Source organism: Gavia stellata, chromosome Z (genome assembly GCF_030936135.1).
Source record: "Gavia stellata isolate bGavSte3 chromosome Z, bGavSte3.hap2, whole genome shotgun sequence".
NCBI lineage: Eukaryota > Metazoa > Chordata > Aves > Gaviiformes > Gaviidae > Gavia > Gavia stellata.
In genome coordinates, this window is record NC_082637.1 from 14,785,514 (window position 1) to 14,809,456 (window position 23,943).

At 35.4% G+C, this 23,943-nt stretch overlaps 1 protein-coding gene across 1 annotated transcript in view; it reads left to right on the forward strand.

Annotated features, from left to right (window-relative positions):
* Nucleotides 1–23,943, forward strand: part of WDR70 (WD repeat domain 70) — a 144,618-nt gene that overhangs the window by 64,373 nt on the left and 56,302 nt on the right. The window contains exon 14 of the mRNA XM_059833437.1: nt 19,425–19,599. Coding sequence (XP_059689420.1) covers nt 19,425–19,599 — 175 coding nt within the window. The remainder of the gene's footprint in view (nt 1–19,424; nt 19,600–23,943) is intronic.

The following is a 23,943-nucleotide window of genomic DNA, read 5'->3' on the forward strand; positions in this document are numbered from 1 at the left end:
GAAAATTCCTCTCAGAAGTCTTCCCTCTCTCACCCTCTAGTAAGTTAAGTTAAATGTTTATACTCTTTAAAAGGTAGCTTAGAGAATATTGACTGCCATCACCAAGTGACCTCTGTAATAAGTTATTTAGGGATAAATTGTGGTTCAGTGTAGATCTATCTCCAATTAAATAGATGGAGTTACTTCAGTGAAGTAGCTTCAAATCTTCAGAAATAACATTTTGCATTTAAGGTACAATTTAATCCTTAGACTTTTGTCAAATGTATGTTTCAAACATGAAGCTACTCTGCCACATGGGTTAGGGTGTTAAATGGGTTTTTTAATCATATACTGTTGCTTGGTAAATGTTCTCTGTGTCTTAATGAAAAAGAAAGAGACAGTTTTCTGCCAGTTGTGGTGTGAATTAGAATAAGCGATGACCATAGAGAGTGTTCAGAAAGGAAAAGTGAATATATTCTTAAAATCCTTCTTTCCAGGTTTAAAACTATTAACTGTTTGACAATGGTAGCTTAACTAGCTTTTTTAATGGAACAGTTGTCAATAAGCTTAATTAGATTTGCAAATATGATTTGTAGTTTCAAGCATGCAATACAACTTGTGAAGGATGAGTGGTGTAGATAGTAGTTTTGCATAACTTCCATCTAAGGTTTGCATGCATTGCTGTTTAGAAGTGTTTTCTCTCCTTAGGACATCTGTTATGTCCTAGATATTATTTGTGAGAGCTTTTGAAATTTGATACATCTTAAGTGAACAGTGCTGTTTCATGATCACTTTTATCTCAGCTATCTTTCACTTTTTGTGTGTTAACCAATTCCATCCTATTAACCAGGTTCACATCTAGAATAGCTGCTGTCTCGTCTCCCTCCCATGAGCTGCCTTGTTTCTATGTCTGTGTAAGTGGCAGCTATCAATATATGACTTCTCCTTCATGACCATTGTTTTCTGTCAGGTGTTGCTTTAGTTAGGCCCAGAACTGCATAAAGGCTTGATAGTGTGACAGAAAAGAGATTTGAGAAAGGTCTGGAATAGTACTGCTAAAGGTGGCCAGCAGTCAGTTTTCCTGCCCACAGAGCAATCAGTTGCTCTTCCTCCCACAATGCTTGTCTTGAACTGGCAAGTTCCCTTCAGCCCAGATGATTCTGTTTTCATTCAGTTGATGAGGTCTGTGCTCCATAAGCTTTAGAGCCAGGTCACCTACTACAGTTCACATACTTGCTCCTTAGAATTCCCCTCCCCTCCGCCCCCCCCCCCCCCCCCCCCCATGGTAGTATGTTCTCAGAAAAGCGTGAGATTTGGTATCTCCAGCCTGCTTGGCCATGCACGGTGAAGGACGGCTCTGGTGGTTGTGAAACTGGGATTACATGGCATTTCTCCTGGATTTATAGAATCTAATCTTCAGGTTACATACTGTCTGCTCACTCTGATTTGATAGCCTCTCAGCCTAAGCTGATTACACTTTAAGTGAATATAAGCCTGGAGTTTGAACTCTGTTAAGGCCTGGAATAGCTTGGTTGACAACTGGAGAACTGAAGCTATAATCTTACTTTTCTTCAATGTTTTAAGTGTTAATAATACTGTGCATATGAAAGCATAGGTGAGAGCAGAATCGGAACTTGTGCATTTCAGTGTAAGTGTAGTTATATGGCCTTGCTGTTAGGCAAAATTTGTAGATTTTGTGAATAATGTATTTGAAGAAATACAACAATTAAACTTGTTACATATACCGACCTTTTTTTGTTTAAAAGCACCAAACTAACTACAACACTGAAGAAAGCTTTTGGATAAATATTATTAGTCTTAAGGCCTTTGGTGTGTTAAACACTTTATGTGTAATAAATACAGTTAACACTAATCAGTCTGCAGCTTTGAAAACTGCTGAGAGCATTAAGATAGCAATGCCAAGGCAACTACCAAGATGTTTGTATAAACTTTCGTTAGAACCAAAGCTTCAACACTGCATCTGTCTTCACAAATTTGAAGACTAGTTGGCAAAGCATACTTGAAAATAATTATTAGTGTTTCACCTTTATCTAGGGGATCATTTAAAAATCTTGTTTAATTGCAAAGTCTTAGTCTTGTGCTTTTTGTGCAGTTTCTAGATTTACTTCTTAAAACAAGCTGCATGCTATAGAGCATAGGACCTGCTTTGGGGTCCAAAGTTATTACTCCCCAAAAAGGCACCCTGACTTACATCTGGTTGCATCATATTCTTTATAGGGTAGGGAATGCAAATAATACTGAAGTGAAACAACTGAATTTGCCAGTGGTGTAGTATGGCTTGGACTTCCGTCCTAGGAAAAAAAAAATAAATTCTTGCCAAGTTGTTTCAAGCAAAATGTATATAGGTGTGTATACACATACATATTCACTTCATGTGAAATATTCCATATGAAGATTAAATTCTGAAGTTTGAAAATTTTTCTTCAAGATTTTTATGAGGTACTTTTTTCCCAGGACAATATTACAGTTTAGGCAAATTTTCAGAATTAGTTTAAAGCATAAAAGAATACAATTCCATTCAATGATTTATCTTTAGACATATCAAGGTAAAGTTGTTTTTTATTACGGCAAGAAACTTGAAAGTTCTTTTTCTGTGTCAGGTGAAAATATACATTAAAAAAAATTGGTTGTTTTATCTAGCAAGCACAGAATTTAAATATTCACAGTACTTCAGTTCTTTCTGAACAGTTTGCTCCTTTTAGAACTGTGCAGTGAGCGGAGCAAGAAGGGACAGCCATTTCAAAGGAGGTTGGCTTTTGTTTGTCAATCGCCATGTTGTTAGCTTAGCATGGGAAAACAGTAGTTTCGGTGCATATATTTGCTTCTCTTGTTCCAGAACACTTAGTATTTCACTTCTCACCTGTATTGTGCACATCTTAGGTTATATGGATAAGCTTTCCCTGGGACTTCTTCCCTAACCCCTTTCTGTCAAAATGAGAGATTGGAAAAACTGTTTAATTATTACATCTTTCCTGTTCTTGGCTCACTTTGGCTGAGATGGGTTAGATAATACTTTTGAGCAGCCCCGTTAGCACATCTGAGGGGTAAATAACTTCTGGTGTGAGAGAAATTATGGGAGACTGGAAGTTTTAGTATTTCCATCAGCTCAGCTTGATATCAGATAGGGAAGAAGACAGGAATTCGCTGGTTTTAAAACAGATAGGAAACTTTCCATGTTTTTGGGTCATATACAGATTGTTGAACAAACACTTCCATTGTGATTACTTTGTTCCACAAGTATCTTTCACTCTGGCAATTTCCTTTCCTATGTTCTCCCATGAAGAATTGATTATGTCTTTTATTATATGAAGATGAAATCCTTTCCTCTCAAGTATTCACTGGTTATTTTAACCTATAACTCAATTTATAAGGACTATTTTCTCATGAGATACACATCTTACTTGAATGACCAGAATTCTGTGATTATTCTAGTAATAATGGGAAGTACAATAGACTTAGTAAACTAAACTCAAATGTTTTTGTTTGATAATGAGAAGGTAAAGTAGGGTAGACAAGAATTTATTTTGGCACATTTGCTTACAAAGATTAAAATATGTATTCTGTCTGTGTTTTATTAAGTAAATAAAATTCAATTGCCATGATTAATGTTAAAATCTGATTTGGTATTAAAGTTATACAGTAATGACTAATGATTGTTAATATCCTATAGATCAAAATTCTGGGAAAACATTTGCTTTGGGGTTTTTGACCTTTGGAATTGCAGGTAATTTCATTGTTTGCATAATGAAATTTAAAATTGTTCCCTTATCAGGGTCCTCGTGTTATATAAATATCTGTTTTAGTTAAAATCCCACTGATAAGTTACTTGTTTAGCGCCTAAGAGATGAGATTTTTCATGAATTGAATTGGAACAGTATGAAGTTGCATTTCTCAGTTGGTAGTCTTTTCAAAGGTGTATGGTTTCACTGGATGATGTTTGGTCTGGAAATGCTTTCAGTTAAGAAAATTCTGTTTAAGGCTGATAAATCCCATTTCACAAGTGGGATAGAATGTCATGGAAATTCTGTATGGGCTCTTGTGAGAGAAACTTCTCTTGTTTATTTAATCAAACCTTTATTAAATCTTTGTATAGTAGCCATTAGTAAGTTACAAGCAGTAAATTAAAATCCAAAATCTGTTGAATTTTTTTCTGTTCATTCCAGTGAGTTTTGTTTGTGACTTTTAAAGGGATAATCTTGTAAATACTTGTGAGATGTTTGTCATGTATCAGCTGGACTGGCTAATGGGAAGACATCTTAAAACTGGTAATCAGAAGTAATCGAAACAACATGTTTCTAATGCAGTTTCATAAGATTGGACTAGTGCCTCTAAACTTTCATATTTTTATAAATTATTTTAGTTAAAGCATATTTTATCAGAGAAAGTGTGAATCTATTTCTAGTAAAACCAGAACACTAAGTATTGGTCACTGATAATGAAAGCAGATTGGTGAGTGAACTAGGTGAAGGCAACAGCATGTGAGGTCATACATGTAGAAGAGTATTTTCAAAATTACACCTGTTCCCTGAAAGTTATGTAAGGTTAATTGTATATAAGCTTTTAGTATGAAGCTACAGAAGAGCAGATACTCATCTGTTAAAAATCCATGCACACACAGAGAATTAACTTTTACTAATGACTTTGGTAAAGGATATGATGTTAATGTTTTGTTTGAGCAATTACCATAGAGACTGCAGTTGTTCCAATGGCAGCAGCCTAAAAAGGATGTTGAAAGACAGTGAAAATGAAAAATATCAAAGAATCCTGAATCTTTGCTTAATAGAGACTCAAGGAGCTGAATATTCTTCAGTTTATTGAATAGGATATTAAGAGACTTAGCAATAAGTAAAGAAGTACTGAAATGGAGATAAAATGTCTGACAGTTGAATTTTTTTTAAATTGTTGAAGACATGACTAGATCCAGTGATTGGAAGTTAGCAAGGTTTGAATAGGAGAGAAAAAGTATTTCTTTGTCAACAGAGGGATTATGCGACTGTGGAACTGATTATTAAGGAAGGAATATGGTAAATTCTTTACCATTTGTAGCCTTCACATAGAAATTGGTGGGTGAAATTTCTCTTTTAATCATCAAACAAACCAGTGAGCTGAAAAAGCACCAGTTAATAAGCCTGGGATTGGAAAGGGCATGTAGATTTCTTAGTGATAAAAACTCTGATCAACTCATACGTGTGACTTAAGTTACTTATGGATAAGGGGTTGGGGCTTGAGCTGTTAATGTCTGTTGAAGTTATTCAACTTTTTGAGGCTAGGAAGAAGTCCATACGTAGTCCTTCTGAGGATGGCAGAACTGTCCATGTGGAACTTCCGGTGGGAAATGGATCTCATAGTTCTTTCTGTAGCACTTTAATGACAAGATTTTTTTTCTTTTCTAGTTGCATGCTATCTCTTCAAAATCAATCTGCCTTCACAGTGTTATCAACCAATTCATTGTCACCTTTCTACCTGATTTCCTCCCCCCTCTTGCTGTCTCCAAAACATTCCCCAGTAGATTGTTTTACAGTCCCCTTATGGTAATAATGGTAAATTTTTAAGCTAAATTTATTGTTCAAGTATTTGCTAATAAAGCTTTATATTTAATGCATTTCTCTTGAGAGGGTTTAGTTTGGTTTTGGAAACCTTTCATCTCCTTCTTGAAATGTTTCCAGACCTGCTATTTGTGCAATTTTCTGTTTGCTAGGATAGAAAAAATCTGATCAATATTCTTCAGTTTAGCTCATTAATGATAGTGGAAACTTCTGCTCAGCTAATCTCTACAATCAAGATCTACATTCATTGGTGTCTGTGTGATTTAGAACCTGCTGGCAAACATTTCAGTCTCCTGAGGTTGAACTTTTGGTGAGATAAGATGCAGATCTTCCTTTGTCATCATAAACTTACTAGACCATACACATTCCTCCCTTCAAAATCAATAATTTACTTAAACTCATTTGCACCTTCCTTCTGTTGTGCGATTCACAGTGGATTAAATGGATAGCAGAATAACAGGTACTGAAGTTTCAGAGAAGAAAAAAGGTGTCTTCCCTTTTTTGGTGGTACACACTTAAGCTTTAAAAATTAATTATTCTAACAGCATGTTTATTGTAAATCCTGGCAAATAATTTAACTTTAAACAGAGTTGGTTTGAGTTAAAATTTGGCTTTAGAACTTTTTCAGGGAGTGTCTGTTTTAAAAAAAACCTACTTTATTTTTTCATCCAAATTATAATAATTCTGAAAATAGATTTAATTACTTGTATTTAAGTTGATTTTACATCCCAGCATGTGTCTGTCCACAGCATGATCTGCTTTTCCTTTGGAATTTTTTTGTATGTTTTAAGGACACAGAGTGAGTATAGTGCTAATATAAAAATACATTTTTATAGTTGTCTTTTTGAACCATTAAATCAAAATTGCTATTCAAATACAGTGTGGAATATATGTTTCCAGTTCTTTCATGCAGAGAGACTGCCACAGAGGACCAGACTGGACTCATACAGTCCATGACCAGGGCTTGTTTGCGCTTGAAACTTTTCCAAGTAGACAAAGGGTATCTAGTATATTGTACATAGCTCATGTTTATTTACACGAAGTTTAGCCATCAAGTAACAACTTTCTCAATGACTCTAGAATGGCTAATTTTTAAACCCAGGACCCATGTTTAGAAGGATCTAGATGACATTTATAGTCTCCTGAGCACTGTACATGAAAAATAATAGCATTATAGTTAGTTTCACAGGTCCTGGTATTTTGGGGAACAGTCCATGCAGTTGTAAATAGCTGTTCCACATGCAAACTCACATTTTTTTTTTTTTTATCCTCTGCTGAAGGTTAGCACCCTTGTAACAGAATTGGTGGAGTAAGTGATATGAACATCACTCATCTGCTTTTGTAGAAATTTAGTGGCTTGGTTCAAAATGCCTCCTCATCGGGTTACTTTCAAATGAATGATCTAGCAATGAAACAGCCAGATGATAACATCTTAGACAATGCCAAGTAGATTTTCAGGTAGATATAACATCCATTTATTAAAAACACAAATAAATTAAATATTTAACAGGTTGCTTATTTATTTCCTTGTTTCTGAGCCTTTAGTCTGAACTTGCTTAATATTTCAAACTCTTTGTGACTCCTTCAAGTGAAAGCTGAAATACTTGTGCAGTCGTCCAATTTCAAGAGTGTAAGGTCTTGGGAAAGTACAAAATATTGCAAAGCTTCCAGTAGAGATGTGGTAGATCTGCCCACTTTGTTTGGAAATGCATATAACTGTATGGAATATAACTTAGAAGTTATATTCATGCGTATTCAGTGCCATAATATCAGGAAGACTTTAAGGTAGTGAGCCTTACAAGCTTTATTTCTTGTAATAACTATTTGTGAATCAGAAGTTAACTTAAATAAGGCACTCTTAAACTGTTGCAGATAATATTATTTAGAATTAAATGTCAAATGTATGTGACTAGTACTAGAGTCATAAAACTCAAAGCAGGAGGAAAGCTACAGGTACATGAAGTAACAAAATTTTACGGCTTCAAAGAAACCAGATGTTTGTGCGCATGCACACAAGTAAAGCGAGAGAGTAGTGAGCTGATAGTCTGGTACCTGGTCCCAAGATAAAATAGGTTTTTTTAAATAATTTTTTTTATTCCTCTGTCAGTTACATAGATTTTGGGTCTCCCCTTCAGTTTTTCTGTGTAAAATATAATACTTTTTGCTTCCACACAAACCTGGTCTAACCTGTATTTTGTATACTCTGTGTACTGTGGAATTATTGCTTAAATACCTACATTGAAATAAATACCATGCAGATTATCTAAAAATTTGTTCTGAAGAATTGCATGAGGTAAAAGTAAAGCAGAATTGGCATGTATGGTAATCAAATTATAGAGGAGGATTTGTATATCCACCTTATATATCCTCATGTAGTTGATGTTTTACTTTTTATTTCAGCCATAGCAATTCAGCTGTTTCCAGTAATGAGGCTTAGGAGTTACATGTGCCAATTATGTTAAGTTCTAGTGACTTTTTTTCTTTCTTCTGTCTCTGGAACAGCATGAGTTCTCATGCTTTGGCACAGGAGCATGGTATTTTGCAGGAAGAGGGAGCATTGTGGTTGTGTGGGGTGAAGTTCTGTTGCTCTTGTGCTGATCTCCCCTGATGAGTCAAAATTATAAGTCTTTGGAAAAATCACCTCTGGAGACTTGTTCGTAATACAAGAGTGCCTTCATCAAGAAATTGCTGCTATCTCACATGTATGTAGTAATTTGCACTGCACTGACATAGTAGTTTACTTTTTGTCTTGACATGTGTAAAGGTGTGAAGTCCACTCCAGATACATGAGGATGGCTTTTCCTAGACTAACTTATCTATTTTTAGATATATAGGCAGTGCAGAGCTGATTAAGAGAGCACAGCACATGAGCAGGCCTGGTTAAGAGGAGTTTGAATAATGACTGTGCTGGCCCTTGCTGAAAGCTGTATGTTTACAAAAGGGTTAGTAAAGCTATTTTTGTCTTTATAAACTATGTACGTTTATATTAATATTTTTCTGAAGTTTTTCTTGATTAAAATGTTAGCTGCTGCAATAAAAAATGCAGTCAGTTGTAACAGCTTGCATTTGAGAGCTTTTTCAACTGACATTTTTACTGCATAACTTAATTTTTAAAGGGTTCATACCATTTCAGGTAGATTATCTTAAGAACTAAAAATTTAAAACAAAAGAAAAACTTGTTGCAATGCAGAGAAAATGGGGGACCAAAGCATGCTAAATTGTGCCAATTCTTCTTCCTCCTTTATTTAAGCCAGTCTTGCTATTATATTGTCCATGGCTCCGTGGCAGTGAGTATGGCTTGTGCTTTGTCCCTAGACCCTATGGAATGATTTTAATTTTAAAATCCAGATGCGTTTATACACATAGACAGGAAGAAAACTCTACTTTTCACTTCAACCATGCTATGTGGAATTGATTAATCATGTGGTTTTTATACTGTAGCTTGCGTAAACATAAACTTTTGCTGAAGACTAGGTTTTCAGTTAAGCATTGTGCTTTGATCTTCTGTTTGGAGATTCTACCCCTAGTCTCATATATTGATTCCAAGACTAGATCAGTTTGGTTTTCTGAAATAAGTTTAGAATTTCACTTTATCCACAGCTTCCAAGTTTATTGTATATGAAGTAGGGGAGGCTCATTCTGTTTGTCAATGTAAGACAGAGAAATGCACCCGAGAAAGCTAGGGAATCCACCCAGTGGTGATGGACCATAAATTAAGGATGTGTAGTTCCTTCACAGTAGTTTGAAATACACATGCATTCATGTATATATGGTGTGTGTATAAATGCAGTGACTTTGGTAAGCATGTGAAGTTGTTCATGTTGTTCATGTGCAAACAGCAGATGTGACATGAAAATACACTTTTTTCTCCATTTGGAAATGGAACTGGTTTTGTAAAAGTAGTTTACAACTTGGTATGATTTCACCAAAGGCTGAAAGTATCTGGTAAACTTACGCTTCTGACACTGACTTCTCTGTAGCTACTGTACATATTTTCAAACAAGATGGTTCAACTTTTTCAGTGGTAGGAACTGAATGGCAGCTTAGGAATGTCTATCCTGGGCTGTGTAAAATCAGCAGTAGCTTGTGGGTCTAAACAACCGGTCATATGTATGTGCAAGAGGAGGTTTTGACATCTCATGCACTTCTAAAAGCCATGTTATCTTTCCACAAATTTGAGGGTGCCAGGAGTGATGAAATTGTGTAAGGGGCTGAATTCAGCTGGGACCACCAGTGTGGCCTGTTTGCATCTATTATTGATGACTCTCTTGCTTCAAGAGAAAACACATTCTGATTTTAAACATAAAAGTATACGAAAATTAAAAATTGTACTTCAGAAATGAGTTATTTTTTAAGAACTTCCTTAGCTGCATTTTGCCATAGTAGGGACTTAAACATACAAAGTGTCCTGAACTTGCTTTTCACTGATAGCTTCCAGTTGAGTAGAAGCTAGCAAACGTCCCAATTTTCAAGAATTACAGGCCTGGCAATTACAGGCCTGTGACTCTTACACTTTGGTGTGTATTCCAGCAAATACAATAAATAAATAAATTTGTATTTACTTACACTTTATGTGATGCAGTTTGACCTGGTCTTTATAAGCATTTCATGAGTTTATATGGAGATTGGACTACAACATACAAAGTTTGTTACTTCATACATAAATACAAAGTAAAACTCATTTTTAAAATTTTCTGTAGCCCAAAGTGCATAGTTAATATGTACAGCTAGGTCCAACTTCTTGTTGTTTAGAACAGATTCTGTAACCTGAAAAATCAAAATTCATTTAAGCCTTAAATGTACTCTCTTTTGTTACTTACCTCTGTTAGATTGCAGTTCATTGCTAGTGGAACACTGCTAAGTGGCCGTGAGTGAAATCTAAGGTGGCAGCAAAAATGGTTAAAACTAACTGTCATGCATATAGCATCAGCTGAGGTGTTGCTTCAGAGAGCTTTTAATTGCTTGACTGCTTTAATTTAATTTCAGTTGATTTTTTATTGGTTTAATGGAGAGTTCTGCTGAGTGTTAGTTCCAATCTAAGTCATTTATTGGAGTGAAGAAGAACTTGAGATCCAAATGAGCCTTAACTATTTTATAGCCATGACTAATCAGCTTTTTAGAAAGCATCCTGTTTTCCTAGTGATTTACTCTTCCTGCTTTTGCAGTATCATGCAAGACTGCTCTTGAGTCATTTCAGTTTATGCAGGTGACAGTAACTTGAACTGTCAATGTTCTTTACCAGAAGTCTTCCCCTTTGATCTTAATCAGATGTACCCCATAGGGAGATTGATTACATCCCACCCTTATCTTTACCAAGTGGGAGATGAGATCTCAGTTCATTGCCTTCTTGCCCCATTTGGAAAATGACACAAAACTGTACTCCTTTTTCTCTCACAGCTTTCAGAAGTCAATCACGTAATATCTGTAATTCATCTAATGTTCTGTGTAGAAATAATAATATTGAAGTTAGATGTTGCTGGAATAGTGAATGAGGGACTTCTTGTGTGCAAAGTGCTATATAGTCTCAGGAAAGTACCAGTGCTCAGTTTTTTTAAATAGCACAGCATTAATGTGGACTTTGAATTACTGTTAATTCAAAAGCGTATTGACTCTTTACAGAGCTCAGTATACTTCATTAAAATCACTGAACCTGTTACTCATTGGATGAAAAGATCTTAGGGGATGGTTCGGTAACCTACTGTATGGATGGTTTTCTGAAAACTTGCTTAGATACTTTGCTGATTTGAACTGGAGAAGTGATATGCTTTGATGCAGACATCCATGATTGCCAACCAGGTGGCCAATGCAAAGAAAAACAACCTCTTTCTTCAGTCAGATTTGTATGTGAAGACTTCATCAGCAAGAAACAAAGCAAGTTAGCTGTCAGTGTCAGTGAGAAAGTAATTCAAAACTAACAAGCCTTTTTTCTCTTAGTGCAGTCTAGTTGCCCAAATGCTCATCACTAATGCAATCAAATATATTCAGTGTTTTAGCAAAATATAAAAGGAAATACTTTAATATAAAAGGAAAAACTAAGGGGGAAAGGCTCATAGGAATTTGGGCACAAGGGGCATGTTCAGTTTTTGCCTGTACATTGCTGTGCAGAAGATGTGTTGTCAAATAGACTGAATTCATTATAACTACCTTGAGTTAAACTTGAGAAAAAATTCTTCAAGGAAGAAACCATCACAGCCATGCAGTTTGGAACACCTAAATACATTATTTTTTTTTATTCAGCTATAAGCCCTGCAGCCACTGTTTTCAGTACAGTATATACCTTTAATTTGAAGACCATTTTCTTAGTCTGAAGAGGCCTTTTTCTGTATCAGTCTTTTGTGAATCTAAACAGTGTTCTGGAGTATGTTTGTGGTTTTTTTTTAAAAGCCTCAGTGATTTGCCTTCCAATTTATCTTCTACAGAATTTGAATGTATTCAAGATAGCGCTCAGTGCAGTGCATTCTCCTCTCGGTATCTAAAGCTTTACTTAACATCATTTTCCTTTTATGTAATTTTTCTTGTGCATTGGTTCTTGAAGCTGTTTGTTTGGTTTGGTGGGTGGTTTTTTTTTGTGTGCTGTGTCCCCCTGCCCCCAGTTATCCTGTCTTCAGAATGTAATCACTGTTTTAGATTTCTTACATTTTTCTGTATTCCAAGCAGCACTGAATATAACATGTATGTGGAATCTTAATCCTCCTTCCTTAGAAGTATGGACTCTTACTGGCATAATAATTGCATGCATGCATACCCTCTACTACTGCTTTCTGTCCAGCCGTTAGCTTAGTTAACCTTTTTTGTTTTCCCACAGTTGATCTGTTTTTCACTTCCATATTCCTTCTTAGAGTTCTTTTTTCCTACATGTGTGTTCATTTCCATAATATTTCTTTTCATATCTTTTCTTATCTTTTCTTCTGAGGTTGGAAAGTTTCTCCCACCAAGGTTTTGGTTTACTTATGTTCAGACTATTTGTTTTGATGTGAGGAAAATTCCACTAAGCGTTAGTACTAGATTTCCAATAGCTGTTAATGGCAAAGACATATAGTAATGTTATTCTTTTGTTTTTAATCAGAATTATCTATCATTTACTTTCTTCTTGATCTTCTACCTTCCTCTATATGATTTATATTTTAATATGTTATACTGTCTTCCAGGATAGTGATTACATTCCGAGCAGATTGCTGGTATCCTCATCTGTTAGTAAAAATGATGTATTCTATGTAATGTGTTTTCTAGCTGGTTTTAATTGTGTAAGAACACTTGATATACAAACAACTATTTCAAGATCTATACATTTAGCAAAACAAGTCAGATACAAGAAAACAAATATATTATTCTTTAGGTATGTTAAGGGCAAGTGTGATTTAAAGTTTGGGGGTCTTTTGAAAACCTGCAAAGAAGGTATAGATAAAAATCTTTTTAGAAAGGAAAAAATGTCTTGTAAAACTTTTATTTCCTAGGTGAAATTTACTGGTTTAAATTAAAGCATTCAGAATCTTGGAAGGTAAAGGCTGGAGATAGCAAGGTATTTATCTGAATTTTGCACAGTATAGTTCAGTGGGAATTCACAAGGAGAGAAACAAAGTCTAGAGCAGAATCTTGGAATTTCTTTATGATCCACTCTGAAATATTCCCATTTGTGTGACTGGATGCTCTTTCTTGTGCTCTTGAGTTAACAGCTGCTGTTGATAGTTGATAAATGTCAACATTTATAATGTAGGACTATTTTTTTCTGTGTCATATTTTGTTATTCCTTCTGTCTGCCAATGTGATGTGTGAAATATGTCTGCTATAATCTTTGACTTTGAGACTGATGGAATTTTGGAGTTGGTCATTTTGATAAGCTGATCTGCAAATACTTTGGGGGAATTTTCAGGTTTTGAAAGAAGTGTAACAATGTACTTAAAAGCATTTTGTGCAAAATTCCACAGCATATTTTTTCCATCACTTTGGACAGGCCCTTAGAAGGCAATAGCTGAAATAGATAATGTAGTTCATACACAGATACAATATATGTACAGGATCTGCTGATTCAAAAAATTGAGAAAACATAGTCTTTTCACATTGTCTTGCTTTGTAAATTAGTTGTGTCTCCAGCTCTGCTTATGTTCTCCATGGGTACTCTTCCTGTAATGCAAAAACTGAAGCAAGGAAGAGATGCATAGATGATGTCGCCTTGTTCATCACTGCATGGTCAAGGGCCTAATTAGTTGTATGGACCAAAGAGGTTCTTTTCTGCTGTTGATAACCTTGAGGAAGGAAGGGACTGGATGGCTGAATGACTTAAGCAAATAATTTCTAAATCTGAGTTCTGCTTGGATGATATGTGTCAATACTAATAAATTTGTAGTATGTTGATTACTAGCTTTTTCGTAGAAAGTTTGTTGCGACTTTTAAATTTTTACCCTTTTGAAGAATGCTTTTTTGTATTGTTAGCCTGACCAGTGGTTTCATCTGGGAAAACACAAAAACTGGTCAGTCTGTAAAGCTTGTGAGCTTTGCATTTCGATAAAAACAGACTTCTTATGCCATAAGTAAGAGGTTCTGTTGTCAAGTATTCTGTGTCTTTACAACTGTGTGTTCATCATAACCTGAGAGGGGTTATATATACGTATTGGTAGGTAACTCTTTGCATCTGAATGCATCTGTTGGCCAGTTCCTCAGCCAGAAGTGATCATATGTTATAACTTGCTAGTATTTGCTGCCGCTGCAGTTTTCCTGCTGCTGCATTTTTCCTTTTGTGAACATGCTGCACAGCTGACTTGAAAGCAGTCATGCCAAATATGGCATGACATTGTAACTGTTATATTCTGTTCCTTGCTTTTATTCCCCTTACCCGCTCTGTCTCTTTCCACTCCTACTGTTCTCCCTGACCTCCATTAGGAATTATGGTTCCTTAGCCCACTTAATACTCATTCATAGTCAATTCTTCTCTGTCTCCTTTTGTAAATTAGTTTTCCTCAAATCTTGCATATATTGACCAGCAGAAGGATATTTGCTTAGTAATTCAGAATGTCTGCTCTCCATGCTCTCTCAGCCATGCTTATGTGTCATTTCAATTTTGAGTTGGTTGCTTTTTAATTCATTCAGACTGAACAATGGGAGTAGTTCCCATTCATTGTTATTAGATTTTAATCTCTACTGCCCACCCCCCCCCAAAAAAAAAAAAAAATTATAATTCAGCTGTAATTACCCAAATGGTGGTAATTTCTCCTATCAAAAAAGGGCTACTAATTTTATTTGGAAATGTGGAAAAATATAGTCTCATAGTTGCTTCAACCCATTTGCTGCATATCACGTAAAAATTAATTCTGATGTTTTTGTTTGTTTTGGACTCTGGTAAAATGTTTTATCTGTTAAAGTTTCTGTTTGCTTTTTATGTTCAGGGATTATTTAAGTAACAGAGAAGCTGAAGAATTGTTGTAAGTTATTATGGTGTGTCAATTTTTTGGCAGTTCCTTCCATAGTTATGATTTTACTTACGTTGGATGTGACTTTTCTTGTATTCTGGTTTAAATTATTGTAACTCTGTTCAGGTGCTGGCAGTAGGTAGCTTATTTAGAATTTTTTCTGCCAAATAAGTATGGAAAGTTTCTCTGGATTTCTTCATCTGGCAGGTGATTCAACCTTCATTGGGTCCCATGTGCTCAACAGAAGAATACTATAACTTTCTTATGCTGGAAGAGGGCAAAGAGAACACAATAACAAAAGTTCTCTTGCCAACATAGTTCTGTTACCACCATGTGCATGGAGTGCATCTTAACAGAACTTTTCAGCTATTTCTTATCTATCTATTTACATATTCTGCTTTAGGTAATTTTTCATCGTAATATATAAGCATCTTAATTTCATTCCTGTGTAGATAAGGTTGTTTTATGTCACAAAAAAGATGAAAAAAAAATCTTGCTTTAAGATCAGTTACTTTTTATAGAGAGGCTTAATTTAACACTTTTAAAATGTGTTTCTATCACTGATAAGATGACTTGGAATTCTGTGCTCTGCCGATAAATTCCATTGCAGTACTATTTGTATGATGGTTTTAAAGAATGTTATAGCTTTCCAAGATAGCCTTTTTGGACAACATATATTACAAAGATAAGCATTAGAATATAGTTACTAGATGTACAACGTTAAGCCTGATCTGTACTTTTAAGAGTAATCTGTTCTGTTGCTTTGTTTGTGTTTTAAGTGTGATAAGAATAGATTTAATTATTAAGAATAGACTTAATATATTTATACTACATTAAATGCCAATAAAATCCACTATTGTGCAAGAGAGTTTCGCAGTCCAATAGAAACAGAGGAGATGGCACAGGCAGAGAAGCTTAATGGAATTTGACAGGTCAGGCTTTTAATGTTTCAATTGCTGCACACCTTGAATTTCAGCAGATTGTATTTGAATAGTATTAGAATGGGCAGCGGCTTGCTGAATCAGGACTTAGTGAAATTTTCAGTGCGTGCAGGCTGGGAAATGCAGCTACGTGAATACCTTTAAATGTGTAATACAGCAGCATTGTCAATAATTAATTTTATTAGAAATTTTGACTTAGTAATAACATCATAAAAACATCAGAAAAAAGGGGAAAAAAGAGAAAAACCAATTGTAGGTAAAAACCAAACACCACCACCACCCCTGACCCCCAGTAATTAAATTAGTTGTTTATTATGGGTCATTTAACCTTCTCAGTGGTCAGGAAAATATTCATATTACCTTTCCAAAAGAACATTCCCATCCTTTTCTAAGTTGCTTTGAATTGCTCTTGGCAAGTACAAGAACTTCACAAAATCTGTTTTGCAGATGTGGAATCCACCATTTAAAAAGTTAAAATTTAAACTTGTGTATGTGGAGCCTTTTTCAGAAATAGAAGTTTTCTTTCAAAAGAAATTTATAAAGGAGAAATTAAAAATATTTATGTGGCTGTCCGTATCACTCAGTATACTAAAATTTGATGTGATGAAAGAACGACTTTGTATATTGGAGGGATAGTTTTAAAAAGAAATCCCTATGTGTTATTTTTACTAAAGAACAAACTTTCATTAAACATAGTTTGTTTTCAGGAGGAAAAAAGCCTCATTCAGGAAATGTTTTCCTTTTGTTTTCAGTGGATTTCAAAAATATCGTGGTTATACCTACCAAGGGATAAATATTAGTATTATACTTCTGCTAAATGCTGTAATGTAGAGCATAAACCAATGTTATTCTTTCATCCCACACTTATTTAGGCCTAGGGAGATACTCTTAGTAAGAGGTTTTTTTGACCAAAAGGAGTCTCCTGGAACTGATCTGATTTATTTGTTTCAACACAGAGTAGGTTAGGAAGTGAGAATGGGACTTGTGTAATGCAGTCTCAGTTACTTTTCCACTATGTCTGAGGAGGAGGAAGAATCATTAAATGCTACAAAATATTCTGTAAAAAAACAGAGGCATAATTCCAAATTGTGCTCTCTGAGTTGACTGTGATATGGTATGGTGACTGAGGTCAGTAATAGAAGGGGAGAGAAAATACAGGAGCAGCCTTAGCATTTGTCTGCCATATTGCCAGTTTAAAGACATGTTCCCTGAAGGTAAATTGTTTGGGTTTCTGTGCTTCTGTTCTTGTTTATCCCCTTTCCTTCTGGCTAGAATAGAAGGAGTTAAATTTTAAGAAGTATTAGGTGAGGGAAAGGGACCGGAAAAAGGCTTCAAGTAAGCTTAAAGTGTAAACAGTAGATGGGGGGGGGGCAGGGGGAAGCATCAAAGTGCCCGCTGAAAGAAGAGACAGGATGCTCAGATAGTTATTGATGGAGCATGGAGGGTAAAATGGGAATGTCAGAACAAATTAAGTCTGCCATACTCAGACTGTGTGATGAAAGCCCTTAGAATGGGGTAGTGAAAGTATCTCTCTGAGGTCCTTCAGCGATCCCTATTTCTAGTCCGTCGCTGGTCTGAAGGAAAATATGAAACATATATGGTTTATAGATGACTCCTAATGTTTTGGTTGGTGGTGATTCAGTTAGAAACAGTGGGACGATTAATTCATGTGGTAAGCTGAAATTTTGTCCATGGTATTATGAAATATGTTTGCAATACAATGTCCGTTCTTCTAATAAAAATTGGAAATGTTTCCATAAAGAATAGAAATACTTAAAAGATCTGATGTGAAAGAAGAGATTAAAGAGCTCAGTTTTAGCTCAAGGGTTAAGGGCTCTCTGGGAATGACTGATCAATTTGCAAGTAATATATAGATGATTTCTTATAAAATACTTCCTTTATTTTAGTAGAAAAGTTTTACAGTTAGTGTCCAGACAGGTTTTGAAAAACTCCAAGAAAGGCGTCTCCATAACCTTGCTGGGCAACCTGTTCCATATAGCACCGTGGATTTATTTAAGTGACCGCAGAAAATGCATCATAATCTAATGTTTCATTTAAAATGAAAAAAAAAAACAAAAAACAAACAAACCATCAGAACACTTGAATGTCTTATGCTAGAGCTCCAAATAGAGCAATGAAGTGATACCTTACAGATAAGAGATTTGAAGACTTTTAAAAATGAGACTAATCTTGACTTTATTATGGACAACTGGAGATTCATTCTACTTCAGTTACTGATTTCTCATTACTGTCATTAAGTGTGCAATTAAATATAACTTCTATGAGCTATTTCCAGCTCATTTTCTTGTCTGTTTTATCCTAGAATTATATATATATATATATATATATATATATATATGTCAGCTTTATAGCCTGTCTGGTCTTGTAGCTCTGATGGAAGTTCCTGATGTTATACCACATTGTCTTGTCTTGTTCTGGAGAAATGGCAGCCTTTGTTAACATAGTATTTACTTTGCTAGAGACCAGTGAATTACGTGCTGTTGGATCATAGGCAATGTTTGTATAGTCTAAACAAATGAGGTTGTCTTGAGAACTTGGTGATTTTTTTTCTGTCTAAATTAATCATCTTGCTTCCTTTGCCAAATCCTGAAACTCTTCTCTGCATTAGATGCCAGAAGAGTTTTGAATTTTTATCTGGAAAGAACTCAACATATTAAATGGACAGAAAACATTTGTATCTAAGACAGTTTAAAGAGTCCACCTGTATCTCAGTGTTTTAGGTTTTGCTCATTTGGATGTTTTTGTGTATCTAAGAAACATTGAAGATCCAGGCAGATATTCTTTTTCCATTAAAAAGAAAAAGCATGTCTTTATTTTGCTACTAATGTGGGAAAAACTCAACTTGAAAAAAACAATATTACGTAAATGAGTCTTCGTAAAGCATTTGAAGAACACTTCTATGACAGACTTCTAAGACCTTCGGGATTAGCAGAAAAGAAATACAGTAATATTGCAGTTAATTGTTTAAAATGCCTTATTAAAGTAAAGAAAAGTCTGCAGAATAACCAGCCAGTCTGCAATACTGCCAGTTAAAAGCAGGTTTGTCAGTTGTTGTCAGAACAATTAAGACAGTGTTTAGTTAATGAATTTCTATAAGCATTCATGCCTGTTTCCTGAAGTCTTCATTCTTGCAAAGGGCTGAATACTTTCATCTTCCTGATTTCCAGTAACAGTGCAGACTATGTAGTACCTGTGTATTAACCTTTGGTGATTTGTCCAGTTGTAAATAATTTTATGTAGTTACACAAGAGTTTGGGAATAACTGATTTTTAAATTTTTTTTTAACCTTCACATGCATGTTTGTGAAGATGAAGTTTCTTATTTGGAAAGTTGTCACGTTAGTTTCAAGACTGCCATACCGTATCTTAAATGCTATTTTGCCATCGGAACTTTATTTGAACAATATTATCTGCCATGTATACTGAAAAAGGTATTTGATTATATCATAAGAAGAATTATTTCATATGTATTAACTTTATCTAAAACGACTCTTTATTTAAACCTTTTTCCAGAACTGTGAGGACATGGGATGTTAACAATGAAAAAAAGCACAAAAGCGTATTTAAACCACGATCAGCTCAAGGTAAACGAGTGATTCCTACAACTTGCACATACAGCAGAGATGGTAAACTTATTGCAGCTGGCTGTCAAGATGGCTCCATCCAGATCTGGGACAGGAATATGAGCGTAAGTCAAGTATTTGATAACAATACATGCCTCTAATATATCGTGCTGAATGTTGAAGCTGATAGAATCAATTTTGATATTTTTATACTTACATTTTATTTCCCCCCACCTAAATAACTCGTAGGCAAAATGTAATATTTCTTCTACCTCTCTACAACTGATTATTCAGTGTGCTGCTATTCAGTTCAAAACACTGAGGAAACTCTGGGCAGTCTGTTTTTTAAAAAAAAAAAAGAGTTGGCCACATACCTATATTTAGAATAATACTCATTTAAGATGCAATGCTTGTGGAAAAAGCTGCAATTTCTTGTTGGTTCTTACGTAATTAAAAATGTATACTTCCATATTTTCTTTGAGATTTTGAATACATTAAGCAGTAACTCATAAAATTTCATAGTGAAATCGGTTATTCATCCAGATAATAGGCAGAGGAGAACAGCATCTAAGTGGTTGAGGATAAGGGTAATGCTGCACATTAAATACCAAATGTTGTTACATTGTCCAATGTGTAAAAATTAACAGAGGCAAATTTGAACAATTTATGTAAACGCAGTGTGGTCAGAAAGAGTCAGAATGGGAACTATTTCAAATTCTTTAGAGTTATGAAAAACACTCTGTAATTTCTTCTGTTCATAGTGAACTTAAAATGGAATTTCCAGTAGTTATGAATCTAACTGACAAAGAATACATACAATTCTTGCTACTACTTTATAATTTGAAGCTTAGAGCAATCAGTGCTCCCTGTGGCTTTGTGTAATATAGTTTACAAACCAGTCCAGTTCCAAGAGTTTAATTTTGTAATGTTGAGTGCAAATTCACCTGGCAAAACTTTTCTGCTTTTAAAATTTATCATCCTAATAATCATCCATATCTTCTTTATGCCCATCTTACCTAAAGAATTGATGCCCAGTCCCTTTTCACTTCAATGGGATAAGAATTTATGGCATGCACAGGAGGAGAAAATGAGATAAGGGTCAATTTTTTTTTTATGCCAAAGGAAGATTACAAAGAAAATGGGGCAGTGGGGGGAGGATCCTTTGAATCAAATTGACTTCATAAATCTTTGAAAACTCTACATTTCCAGTAGGATGGCTTTGGGGAAGTAATGCTGAACTAATAAAAGCTATATTAGTCTGTTCAACTTCATCGTTCAAAACGTTTGATTTTAAAAAGGAAAACAGGCAATTTAGGGATCTTTTCCTGAAGATTCAGTAAAATTTGATTGCTGGAGGCAAGAGGAAATGTATGGATGTAAAAGGAAAAGAAAGCCCGTTGATCGTATTCAAAGTACAGCCTGTATTTTGGGATTGTAATCTATTTTTATTTCTGTTTTTATTTCCACTATAAACCCAGTAAAACTTCCTAATGGCATGAAGCTTGAGAATTCATCCTAAGTGTAAACTTGTTCGAACAGAATAATAAATTTTTCAGAGACTGGCTTTCATCACCTGTGTATGTTGTTTATTTTAACATACACAGTATTGAAATATTAAGCTTTCTGGTGTAGTTTTAACAATAGTGCTCTTGGTAGTAGTCTTTTTCATGTGCTTTTCCTTTTGAACTTTTGTGTGTCTATAAGATGACATATTGCAATGCTGATTGAGTGCAGTTTAAGGTGATTATGAATAATTTAAAGATATATCCTGTGCATCTTGTGCAATTTCCAACTGGTGACCCCTGTATAACAATGCAAGAGTAAAGTGATTTCCTAGTGGAAGTGAAGTTGATAGTGTCCTTGGATTTATATTTTTAAAGCCTAAAGAATTTTTGTCTTTGCTTTGATTGGTGTCATTACAAAATGTGCAAGTTTTTTGTGTAAAGGAGCAGTGTAATTTTTTTTTTAGTGGCATTCTTATCTGAAACTGCTGGTACCCTCTGGAAATCTCTGCGTATAGTTAAAATCAGGCATTTCAGAAGGCATCTTGATGAAATAAAAAAAGAAAAAGCCTTCACCTTACGTTTTGGGGGGTGGGGGAGGGATAAGAAAAAAAAATTTGAAAGGAACATGTGTTCAAAGTAGAATTAAGAAAGAGGAAGATGGGATTGACTCCTGCACTGGAATGATTAAAGCACTTACTGGCCTGATAGAGGATGCCGAGGTGCTTGCAGAGGCAAACAAGAAAATGTTAAGTCATGACAAAGTGGTGCCATTCTGGGGGTACGAAGTGTGGGTGACACAAGAAAACAGGTAAAGCTGTGGAGAATCAAGCCATGAGGGTTAAGCTGCTTGAAGAAATACATAGTAGAAGTATTAATTTTTGATTTTTGAAGACAAAATTGTTTCATTCCCATCCAGCAAATATCATTTGACTTTGTTGAAACAAGTGTAGAGCTGTATACACAGGTTTTGCTGTACTACAGTACAGTTCTGTTTCAAGTCAAAATTAATTTGTGTTTAACTTGAGAAGGCTCTATTGAGTCTGTAACAAAAATCGCTAGTGTTTGAAAGCAGAAAATAGTTGCTATAATTTCTTATACTTGATCAGTTAGGAATGATTCTGGCTTCATTATTTTAGACTGCAGACTTGGCACATGTGCAGCAGGAAGGAGGACAGATTCAGGAAGGTGTTTAAAGTTAACTGTAATTTAGTTGACTGTACTGTCGTGCCAGAGCTGATCCAACAAAGGCCTGTTTTGACTGTCTGAATTCATTTTTACATTTAAGAAAAATATAAATGATATTTTAACCCTGCTGTTGAATGCCCATACCTGCATACGACGGTAACAGCGTGAACTAAATGCAGGAAGGTCTTCCTACCAGATATTATGGCTCACACTGCATGCTATCCATAGTGCCTGTTACCTTGGTGTCTGTGAAGGTTTTTAGACGCATTTATTTTTGACAGGAGTAAAAACTCCTGTCAAACACGGAGCCCACTTCAGAGAGAGGGAAGTTTCTCTTCGCTTCAGTGAAAATGTAAAGCCCCTGCTTTCCCACAGGAGAAGGGTCACAAAAAGACAAGTACCAAGAGCAGAAGTGGATACCCTGATAGGAAGGGGGGTCTGATAATGCCCTTTCGTAGAGCAGAAGGGGCACCTATTAGAGGCAGGCACACTGCTGCAGTGCTGGTAGGAAGCCAGTCTTCCTCTGGGGGTTCACAAAGACTGTACCATTTTACAAGGTGGCAGAAGCTCCCTGACGAAGCTCCAGAAGTCTTCCTTGCCATTGTAGCCATAGTTTCTGACCGCTGGTTATAGGTTTATTATCCACTGCTCCACAAATGACTTGATAGCTTTACACCTGACTACAGGAATCCTACTGATGTGTCTATCAAAGAGCAAACACATTAAAAATCAACCTGTGGTGTGGTGATGTCCCCATGACCACTGTGGCATCACTTGTGTTTGCTGCTCAGTAGTGTAGAACTTGGTCCAGAATGGTGTGACTAAATAATTCTATCTTTTTTTTTTTATTATTTAGAAAGAAACAAGATCTTTTCTGTCCCATGTTTTATCATCCCTGCTGAAGTCCAAGTAGCTGTTTGTTATAAGTTAAGGTCATGAATTAGTTGTTCTTTCCAAGACATTTAAAGCCACCTCAGTATCTGCTTTTTTTTAATTATGTTGCTGTGCCTAGGGAGTGATTTTGGTCTGTGATCAATTCCCTTCTTTAGTTCTGACTCGTAATGCACACCAGGAGTGTTTCATTCAGTTTTCTGCTTCCACTGGTTTTTTGGTGCAATTCCAAATCTCCCAGCTGTATGTAGTGAGAGTAAAAACACTTTTGGAACTTTTGGAGGAAGACCTTTTTTGTCTTCATGACACTGACGTCGGTAACTTGCTTATGCTGAAGTTAGCCAAATGCGTTCCAGCTCTGCCTTGCCTTTCTCCAAACTTCCTCAGCATGATCATGATCCATTATAATCACCTGCCTCAGAGGATTTTTTTGTTTTGTCATAAATCTGTGTTATTTTCTCACGTATGTTATTTTCTCAGTGCATGGTTTTTCTTTGTTTCATGTACATGTGCATTTACAGTCCACATTAGCAGAACAATCTGTCAGCTTGTTTGAAATATTATGAACACTGTCGACTTGGCTTAAAATAACAGCTTCAAAGGACATAAAAAATAACTTCCTTCAAACTTCCAATGAATAGTGGAAACAATAGTGTGAAATAGTCAATCATAACATAACACATTAGAAGTCTCTTTAAATGTTCTGAGACGTGGCAAGTGTCTGGCAAAGGTGGAGAGTTGGAGAGTGTTAGTGGTCAAAATAAGACAGGACCTTGAAAATTATTGATTCACAGGGCAGTGCAGTAAAACCAGTAGATTTACCTGCACTTCAAATAGGTTCAAATTCCTCATCTTGCCTGTGCTTTACCTATTAAGAGCTTTTTGCAA